The sequence below is a fragment of the Dermacentor variabilis genome, unplaced genomic scaffold (assembly GCF_050947875.1).
Source record: "Dermacentor variabilis isolate Ectoservices unplaced genomic scaffold, ASM5094787v1 scaffold_16, whole genome shotgun sequence".
In the NCBI taxonomy this organism is placed as follows: Eukaryota; Metazoa; Arthropoda; class Arachnida; order Ixodida; family Ixodidae; genus Dermacentor; species Dermacentor variabilis.
In genome coordinates, this window is record NW_027460324.1 from 2781957 (window position 1) to 2792701 (window position 10745).

Below are 10745 nucleotides of genomic sequence, written 5' to 3' on the forward strand. Positions count from 1 at the left end.
TGAGGGATGAACGAGGAAGTGTGCTGTCGCTTCTTTTCAAGGAGCTTGAGCTAAAAAAAAACAGTTTTGACTGACACCAAGATGCAAGTGCCCCTCATCCAAACCAAGATAAACTCTTTAAAGCGGTGAAACGCAACACTGAGGCATTGTGTGGGGTCTGGGAGTATGTCAGGACAGTTCAGATTGACTATCCAGCTGCTGAGAGAGGATCTCACTTATGACAAAGTTCGGGCTTCATACCAGTGAGCTTGCTATCACTCGATAGAAATAGCTCATGGTTGGAAATGTTTGACTCTATTTGCAATGGGCTTTATTGTGTTTCTTTTAAGATATTTTATTCGTTGTGCATTTTACTAAGCCCTCCCTTCTGTTTTCTTTTTGAATAAAGTAAACACTACTCCTTACTATTCAAACTCGGTTAAGTATTTTTAAAAATTTTTAGCATGCTTACGAGAGAGTGACAGCATCGGGCGGCATGGTGTCAGCATGTCATTTTATGTGTCAATCAGAAAATTTTGCAAAGGCACTCAAGGAAAACCGGGAAAATGCAAGGGATTAGGAAATGTCGACTTCGTAGACACTCTGTTTCTTGTTGAATAAAAAACCCGCCGTGGTTGCTCAGTGGCTATGGTGTTGGGCTGCTGAGCACGAGGTCGCGGGATCGAATCCCGGCCACGGCGGCCGCATTTCGATGGGGGCGAAATGCGAAAACACTCGTGTGCTTAGATTTAGGTGCACGTTAAAGAACCCCAGGTGGTCAAAATTTCCGGAGTCCTCCACTACGGCGTGCCTCATAATCAGAAAGTGGTTTTGGCACGTAAAACCCCAAATATTAAAAAAAAAAATTGTTGAATAAAATACTTCTTACTATTCAAATTGGATTAAGTTGTTTATTTTTTAGCATGCTTACTAGAGATTAACAACATCGGGTGACATGGTGTCAGCCTGTCATGGCCCAAAACAAAGTTCTGTGTCACTCAGGGAATTTCGCAACAGCACTCGGGGAAAACTTCGAAAACTCAGGGAATTTGGAAATGTCGGCTTGGTAGACACCCTAAACCAGTTACTCAACAACTGAAAGAGCACAGGCATTGTGCGGTGGTTGCAATGCTTTCGCCTTCGTCCATGTAAAAACAACTAAGTGCCTCTTGCATTTTTTTCATTCTTTCGTTAGCTTTTTAAGTGGACTGTGCACTGTAATCTCAATACATAAGTTCTCAGAGCAGCATGTGCATAAAGAAAAAGCCACTGCAAGAAATTTTTTATGGTATTACATGTACGCCTTTATGTAACAAGTAGTTTCTTTTCAGGAATATGTTTTGCGCAAGCATTACTAAGTTGCACCTGGAAGTTGTGTCGGTAGCGGCAGGCAAGTGGGGGCGCGCGCCCAGCGAACGCGCGGCGAGCGCTGACGCAGAGAGGGAGACGTGGAGCTAACTGCTCCTGATGAAAACCGGACTAGGACTGAGCCGGCTCGCGGCCGTTTATTACTAAAAAGGACTTCACACGCCAGATGACACCTCCTGATTGGTCCAAGCTTGTCACATGACAGAAGGGGGTGCGCCATCTAGCTAGACTACTGCGAAACATAAATGTATGATAACACGGAGATCTGGTAGGGGGAGGCACTATACCACATCATCCCCCCCCCTGAAAACTAAGTAAGCATACAGTGAAACGCGCACACAAGACGCGCAATTAAGTCCAAAGACAAATTCAGTTCGTTCCCGCCCAAGTTCACACACACGCGTACCAGTCGTGGGCAGCAAAACACAGGCAGTCACTCAAAACAAAATCCGACAAGGAGCACGGCACAAGACTCACTGCACCGCAACAAGGAACACATTTTATACCTGTGTTAATGAAACATGAATTGCCTGAGGCGGCAATACGCTCTACACTCAGAAAACAAAATCAAGCCACGGAGGCCGTTTTCTGTCACGGTGAGGACGCGTGCGTACCTTTGGGGGTTACGACGCGTATCGGTCGACTTTGAAGCCCCAGTCGTCCCACTACTATTTCCCTCCCCCTGTTTGGACAATTGAATGTGGTTGTCGCTCAAAGCTGGAGAGGGCTGCCCAGAAAGCTCCTCTCGACGTCCCAACAAGTCCTGGGAGGCTACCGATTCCCCCACGGAATCAGAGACGACTGCTGACTGTGCAGACTCGGAAGTGATACAGTCAGACGAACTACTTAGCTGATGCTTATAACTATGAGAAGATGCTGTCACTACAGACGAGTCATCGGAATGACTATCCAGCTTTAAATATGAGTACAAGAAGTCTATCACTTGTACACAATGTACTACCTGCTGGATCCTTCATCACTAGGGTTAACTTAGACACATGCCACGTCTTCCCATCAGTACAAAAGTAGATGGTCCTATCTGGGCCTTCACTGTACGAGGTTTACTGTATTTAAAAAATCCTTTCCTGTTAAATCTAATTCTGACGCTGTCTCCAACCTTGACACGAGCTGCCTGAGCACCTCTACGTTTGTCTACGTACTGTTTAGTCTGCCACTGTTTCTGCAAGACTCTTTCTTGAACTTGAGGCACAAGACTGTCCTGTTCCCGTAGATCTACACAGAGCCGCATGGTTCCATCCTTCTTGCGCACCACCACGAGTGGAGACACTCACTCAGAAGGCTTGACGCGCTCGATGACGTCGCAGTCCTCGACACGTCGCAATTCATTTGTTACCTGGTCACGGAGAGCCAGGGGTAGTCGGCGCAACTTTGAAGATACAGCTTTCGCATCTTGCTGCCGATGAATTCGGTGCACAAAGTTGTTGAGACCCGACTCGTCACTGAAGAGGCGATCAAAACCCGGAGGCACACCTGTGGGGCTCTGTACTGAAGGAAGCAGTGGTAGACGACATGTCAGCGACGTACCGTCGATCTGTATGCCCAAGCGTTGGATGGCGTCTAAACCCAGCAGTGATGTTCCTGTAGTCGTTACGTGGAACGTGACGGAGCATGACCTTTGGAAAAACTGGACAGTGGCTTGAAACAGGCCTTGAATGTCGATGCGTTGCTTGGAGAAATTTCTCAAGTCCACTGTTGTTTGTGACAGCCTGTGCTGTCGACCAAAGTGATTTCTAAAATCTTCGGCCGTCATGAATGACAGACTCTCCCGTATCCACCAGCAGTCGCATAGAGACGCCGTTAACTACGACCGGAACTTCCAAATCTTTTTTAGTTTCAAAAGCGCTTACCGTCAAGACAGACGCGGACGGCTGCCCTGCGGAAGTTGACGAAGACAGCGTCTCTGCGGAAGAGACGTGTTGCACCGCTGTTTGTATCTTTCCACATACCGAAGCGAAATGGCCCAACGTGTGGCAGGCGTTGCATCGCCGATTTCTTGCTGCACAATTCCTGTAAGACGCGATATGGTTCCTGCTGCCACACCGATCGCATGCACCACGGTTCCCGGAAGAGCCATGTGCGAAATGTCGACCATCTTGGCGGCTTCTCGGAAGAAGTCGGCCCTCCTGGCGGCTTCTCGGAAGAAGTCGGCCCTCCTGGCGGCCTCTCGGAAGAAGCCGGCCCTCCTGGCGGCCTCTCGGAAGAAGCCGGCCCTCCTGGCGGCCTCTCGGAAGAAGCCGGCCCTCCTGGCGGCCTCTCGGAAGAAGCCGGCCCTCCTGGCGGCCTCTCGGAAGAAGCCGGCCCTCCTGGCGGCCTCTCGGAAGAAGCCGGCCCTCCTGGCGGCCTCTCGGAAGAAGCCGGCCCTCCTGGCGGCCTCTCGGAAGAAGCCGGCCCTCCTGGCGGCCTCTCGGAAGAAGCCGGCCCTCCTGGCGGCCTCTCGGAAGAAGCCGGCCCTCCTGGCGGCCTCTCGGAAGAAGCCGGCCCTCCTGGCGGCCTCTCGGAAGAAGCCGGCCCTCCTGGCGGCCTCTCGGAAGAAGCCGGCCCTCCTGGCGGCTTCTCGGTAGAAGTCGGCCCTCTTGGCTCGTCGACGGAGCGCCAAGTTGAGCTGCCTCGATTCTTTGTATTTTTTCGGAGTCGAACGCGCGGTTCGCTCGATGCAGGGCTTCTAAAGAGCGTCCAATTTCTTCTGCCTTGTCCAAGGACAGGGTTTCGCCATGAGCTAAAGCTTCTCGCGAACGCTGACGTTGGCTACCCCATGTATTATTTGGTCTCGGACGCGCTCGTTGTAGGTTGTGCCGAAGTTGCACTGTACCGCCTTCCTTTAATGCGGTCACGAATTCCAGGAATCCTCCCTCGAACTGCCGTCGACTGGTGAATTCGTGCCTCTCTGCCAGAACATTTGTTGACGCGGCGAACAGCCGGTCAAGCCGCTGCAAGAGTTTCTGGAACTCTGACCCTGGCGGGACCGCATCACTTGACGTTGACGCTGCGCCGGTCGACTGCCTTGCTGCTTCGCTTGACGGTGACGCTGCACCGCTTAACTGCCTTGCTGCTTCCTGCTCCTCGTCTGCAAAGTACTTTCGTTGTCCCTCACGCCCGAGAGCGCTGACGCTCGTCGCGCGTCCGTCCAGTCGCCACCGCCGGCCGCTTCGAGGTGGGCCTGAAAAATTTTTTTCCATCGATACTATGGAATTAACGGTGGCCCGGGCACTTCAAGAAAAACGGGAAGGTTCGCTGTAAAAGAAGCCATGCCGGGTAGCGTGCAGGAGACAGAGCAGGAGGCAAGCCGGAGCTCGCAGCAGGAATGGGGCAAGGAAGAACAAAGGGGTCGGGCCGGCCTAGGCTCGGAATCCTCGCGACGCCAAGTGCGTCGGCGGCGTTTGCGTGCTATGCAGACACAGGAAGGGACGCTTCACTTACGAAACTCGTTGGTTTCCCTGGGCTTCAGTCGGAACCGCAGCGGGAATCCCATCTTCGTCGCCAAAAGATGTGTCGGCAGCGGCAGGTAAGTGGGGGCCCGCGCCCAGCGAATGCGCGGCGAGCGCCGACGCAGAGAGGGAGACGCGGAGCTAACTGCTCCTGATGAAAACCGGACTAGGACTGAGCCGGCTCGCGGCCGTTTATTACTAAAAAGGACTTCACACGCCAGATGACACCTCCTGATTGGTCCAAGCTCGTCGCATGACAGAAGGGGGTGCGCCATCTAGCTAGACTACTACGACACAAATGTATGATAACACGGAGATCTGGTAGGGGGAGGCACTATACCACAGAAGTCACTGCACTTGGGTCATTATAGCTGGGTTTGAATCTACTTATTTACGAATACGTAATGTGTTAAATCTGCATATTCTTCTGCACACATGCAGAAGCAAGCAAGGCGTACCGTTATGCAGTTTGGTTTATCACAGCTTGGAAACACTGCCACAAAACAGCAAGTTAGGATGATCACAAAGGGCACCAGCAGTTGAAAAAGAATTTTTATGTTTATTTTTACGGCTAAACAGAACTCAGAAAAAAAGTCAGAATGGTGGAAGAACTGAAGGCAGAGACTTTATGTACAGTTGAACCTTGCTGTAACCATTAAACCTAAACCGTTACTCACCGATATTAATGTTTCACAATATAACGAAATTGGTAAAATGGGCAGTCTGCTTCATTATATTGAAATTTTGTGCAATTGAAATTTGACCTGTTATGCAAAGAGTCACGACAAATTTTCTTACACGAAAGGTCCGCAAAAATTGTCGTATTATCGGGTAAACGAAAAAAGAAAACCTGAATATGTAGATGTCAATACATTGAATATGTAGTCATCAACTACGGTTGTGTCTGCTAAATCTTTTTGGCCACTTGTGGAATAAAGTCTGCATTTTCTGGCAAATCTTATATTTTGACCTGTTGGTTACTTGGATTTCTAGGTCGTCACTGTCGTGCCCGAGTTATCGGTTGGTGTATGCCTTTTTTTCTCTTCAAAGCTTACTTTGCTTGTCACATTGCTGGAGGCAAAAAAATCTGGCATGCATTTCAGCTCTAGTTCTCTCGTGAGTGTGTATCATTTTATATATCTGTCTATGTACATACTCCATAAATTGTGTTGTAGGGGCACTGTAGGGATATGCGTATTGCTGCTCCTGAATTTACTTGGATCTATTTCAACTGGAAGTCCCCATTGTCTTGCACACTTGTAGTGTGTAATGCAGTGAGCAACATGTTATTGCAGGTACTGGCAACAGGACCTGTGGAATCGCCTCTTCTCGACCCTCCTCAACATTCCCAGCTGCTCGACTCTGCCGGACCTCACACCTTTTGCACTGGAGATCCAGAGCCTGTTGCGGCACAGGTCACGTGCGCACGATGTGGTCGTGGAAGCTCTGCGGGCCAAGAACATTTAATTACTTTAACCCTTTCCTAAATCACAGTAAATTTTTAACACTGGCTTCGTACAAAAGAGCTTGTCTCAGTCTCAATTACAAAGACTGAGAGTCTGTAGTGTATAGCATTTTATTCCACTTAATGTGAATACCATTTTACATGTGCCAGTTTTCATCCTACTTTAAGTCCATGTGTCAAGAGATGTTCGAGGACATTAGAAGCACATTCAATATTCCGTAATCCTAACATCCATCATTTCTTACTGCACCATAGATTTCTACTCGGAAGTACCTTACAGCATCACTTGCATTGCGTAGCATGGTGCGCTGCACATCGTATGGATTTCTTAGTGTATTTGTGCCATAATAAAACGAAAAAATGTGTCTGCAATACTAGAATGTTTATCATCTATGCTTATAACTTTTTAGACCAGAAATGTTGTAAATGTTTACATACCATGTGGACAGGTGCTTCTTTGTGTGAAATAAACTTTTATAACATTTTACAGCATTTTTGTATGCAAATTCTTGCCCCCAATCGTGCGCGAGGCTCTCACAGTGGCTCACACGCCATTTCTTCACTGCAAGCAACCTTCTTGCAGGGTACGCTGTGCAAATAGTGTTTTTAAAAAAGTTACTTCAGACAGTGTTCTGGTGCCTTTCGTTCCTGAATAAGAAAACATAAATGCAATTGCCAAGTGCAAGTATGATTTCACAGCTATTATGTATATAAGCACATTCCTGCAGCATCTCTGGAAGCTGCCTTCCTAATTTGCATTACAGCTTTGTATGAACATGCGGGCAGCTTACTGAATAGTTTTCCACTACAGCTGCTGCACTGCAAGGAAGTGAGGCCTACAAGGTTTGCCCGCAAGGTAAGGCAAAAGGACCATTTATTGCCAGCACACACACTAATCCCATTGTTAAAACACTTGTGCTTTATGAGAATATATCATGCTGCAGGAAAAATTCCTTGAGATCCACGCATAGCCACTTATAACAGGGTCCTTCGTTTTGAGGTAAAACTTAATGCCTGTTTGCATGCCAAACAAAGATTCTGTAAATATCATCAAACCAGATTTTGCTCCAAACTTCTCTTTCGTAAATTATAATAATGCAAGTTTTAAAAAGACTAATGAACGCTGCCCACATTTTGTAAGCAAGTGGTCAATACACAGTAGAATCAAATTGATGCGATCCCATTACGTACGATTTCCCGGCACCAACGTTTGCGATCGAGAACATAAAAATGACAACACAGTTGGGTATAATTTTTCACCACTTCATATCTTTGCAGAAAACATCTTTCGGCACCAACGTTAAGTACATCGCCAAAGTGCGATCACACGAAGCATTTTACGGCCGCTAGATCCCATGTAAGCAAGAAACAGGGAGGCACGCACATATGGTGGCTAGAAGGGGGCACTGTGACGGGCGGTGTATCTGCACCGTATGAAGGAGAGGCGTGATGAGCGATGAAATTTCTCGGCACTGCTACGGGCGCTTTTACCCAAGGAAATACAGAAAAAAACATTGTTCACAGTGGAGGAAAAGAACTCGGAAGCTTACCAGCAAGTATGGGGCCTGTAGGATGAGCAACAAAGAACGTCAAGCGCAAAGTCAGCAAGGCTGAAGTAATGTCATGGGTGGTGCCAATGGCAAAAAAACCTGCCATGAGTAGCTTCTTAAAAGGAAAAAAAAACAATCAGGAAAGAACCAATTCATGTTAACTCAAAGGGAAGCTCGTTACTTGTCGAGTGATGTGTGCCAGCGGGAGAGGGCCACCCTGACGCACATCCTATGGGATTGCACCAAGTTCCCCAATGAGGCTTCGACAAGTACAACGATTCCTCCGCGACTCGCGGCTGCGGCGGAATGCTACGACCACGAAAGCCAAACCTGGGCCGTCCAGCAGGTCTCGGCGGCTCTTGAAAGACAAAGGCCGAGCGAAACCGACGGAACGTTGCCCCACAGGGCGACCAACCGCGGGAGTAACACGCGCTGGAGTTGAGTAGAGACCACCCGCTGAGAAGACGTCAGGGCCCGCGTCACGGCGCCATTTAGTCATGGTGTCGTTCTGCAGGCGACTACATGAAGTCTCTCTCTCTCTCTAAGCGAGATCAGGATGCCTTAGAACGTGCACCTGTAGAGCGAGATATAAGAATCAAGAAGCATGTGATTGCTGCAGTAAAACTAGGGAAACGATAGAGCATGTTTTATTAGAATGTGAAGATATCTGCCCAGCGGTCGATTTAGGAATCGCTGGCCTCCTTTAAGCTCTTGGGTTCAGCGAGAGCAGGGCGAAAGTAGACACCTCCGCAATAGAAATTAGTAAGCTGCGATTGGAATGGTGGAACAAAAGTAAGGAAACAACAAAAAGGAGACTTACAAAAACAAACTTCACAGTAGGGGGTCAGAAAATTTGGTTATGGAAATTCATCACTTTCTTTTTTTTTCTCTTTTTTAACCTAGGTAGGACATTGGCGGTACAATAACAAGAGCTTGGTGGCACAACCCACCGCCCCGTTCGAAAGAGACGCTCATAACATCCATCCATACATACCTCAGCTAAAAGCATAGAGTTTCTCCCTATAACACCTAGAGGGTAATCTGGCGCCACCGTCTATGGGAGTTTCTTAAGGGGGCACCGTGCCGCCATGGGAATGACGGTATATGTGCCTACGAGGCTCGTGTTGGCTGGTGTTGTGAGAGGCTTCGTCTAAAACGTGGATATGGCTACATAACGCGTTCTCAAAGTAAAATCTTCATAAAATGTTTCCATTCACGCATATTACATTTTTACTCACCCACGATGCATGACCAAGCTATGGTGGGCTCGAGGAGTCGACCCTCGATGCGCTTTTTCGCGCAGTCCGAGGTGCCCACGCGCGAAATGCCTAGCCGCGAGCTCGAGGAGTCAACCCTGGATGCGCTTATTCGCGCAGTCCGAGCTGTCGACACGCGAAATTCCTAGCCGCGGGCTGGAGCAGTCGACCCTCGATACGCTTATTCGCGCAGTCCGAGGTGCCGACGCGCAAAATGCCTAGCCGCGGGCTCGAGGAGTCGACCCTCGATGCGCGCAGTCCGAGGTGTCGACACGCGAAATTCCTAGCCGCGGGCTCGAGGAGTCGACACTCGATGCACTTGTTCGCGTAGTCCGAGGTGTCGATACGCGAAATTCCTAGCCGCGGGCTCGAGGAGTCGACCCTCGATGCGCTTATTCGCGCAGTCCGAGGTGCCGACGCGCGAAATGCCTAGCCGCGGGCTCGAGGAGTCAACCCTAGATGCGCTTATTCGCGCAGTCCGAGGTATCGACACGCGAAATTCCTAGCCGCGAGCTCGAGGAGTCGACACTCGATGCACTTGTTCGCGTAGTCCGAGGTGTCGATACGCGAAATTCCTAGCCGCGGGCTCGAGGAGTCGACCCTCGGTGCGCTTATTCGCGCAGTCCGGGGTACCGACGCGCGCAATGCCTAGCCGCGAGCTCGAGGAGTCGACCCTCGATGTGCTTATTCGCACAGTCCGAGGTGTCGACACGCCAAATTCCTAGCCGCGGGCTCGAGGAGTCGACCCTTGATGCGCTTATTCGCGGAGTCCGAGGTGCCGACGCGCGAAATGCCTAGCCCCGGGCTGGAGGAGTCGACCCTCGATGCGCTTATTCGCGCAGTCCGAGGTGTCGATACGCGAAATTCCTAGCAGCGGGCTCGAAGAGTCGACCCTCCATGCGCTTATTCGCACAGTCTCAGGTGCCGACACGCGAAATTCCTAGCCGCGGGCTGGAGCAGTCGACCCTCGATACGCTTATTCGCGCAGTCCGAGGTGCCGACGCGCAAAATGCCAAGCCGCGGGCTCGAGGAGTCGACCCTCGATGCGCTTATTCGCGCAGTCCGAGGTGCCCACGCGCGAAATGCCTAGCCGCGGGCTCGAGGAGTCAACCCTGGATGCGCTTATTCGCGCAGTCCGAGGTGTCGATACGCGAAATTCCTAGCCGCGGGCTCGAGGAGTCAACCATCGATGCGCGGATTCGCGCAGTCCGAGGTGCCGACGCGCGAAATTCCTAGCCGCGGGCTCGAGGAGTCGACACTCGACGCGCTTGTTCGCGCAGTCCGAGGTGTCGACGCGCGACATTCCTACCCGCGGGCTCGAGGAGTCGACCCTCGGTGCGCTTATTCGCGCAGTCCGGGGTACCGACACGCGCAATGCCTACACTCTAAGAAGAAAAGGAGGAAATGGGGTATTGAGGTTACTCCTTTAGGGGAGCAACTGATCTGCCACAGCCATTCCTCCCTTTAGGGAGCAACTGTGACGGGATGAACTGTTACTCCCCATAAAGTTACTCCCTTCAGGAGCAACAGTTCCTCTTGTCCAATGCTCCTCAAGGGAGCAACGGTTGCTCTTGCCCAATGCTCCTCATAGGATCAACGGTTGCTCTTTCCCGATACTCTTCAAGGGAGTAACGGTTGCTCTTTCCCGATACTCTTCAAGGGAGTAACGGTTGCTCTTTCC

The 10745-nt window shown here is 50.3% G+C and overlaps 1 protein-coding gene across 4 annotated transcripts in view; it reads left to right on the forward strand.

The window, feature by feature from the left end:
• LOC142568055 (uncharacterized) overlaps nt 1-6745 on the forward strand; it is a 403528-nt gene extending 396783 nt beyond the window's left edge. For all 4 annotated transcript variants that reach the window (XM_075678140.1, XM_075678141.1, XM_075678138.1 and 1 more), the window contains one exon: nt 6089-6745. In XM_075678140.1, coding sequence (XP_075534255.1) covers nt 6089-6348 — 260 coding nt within the window. In that variant the 3' untranslated portion in view covers nt 6349-6745. The remainder of the gene's footprint in view (nt 1-6088) is intronic.
• The last annotated feature ends 4000 nt before the right edge of the window (nt 6746-10745 follow it).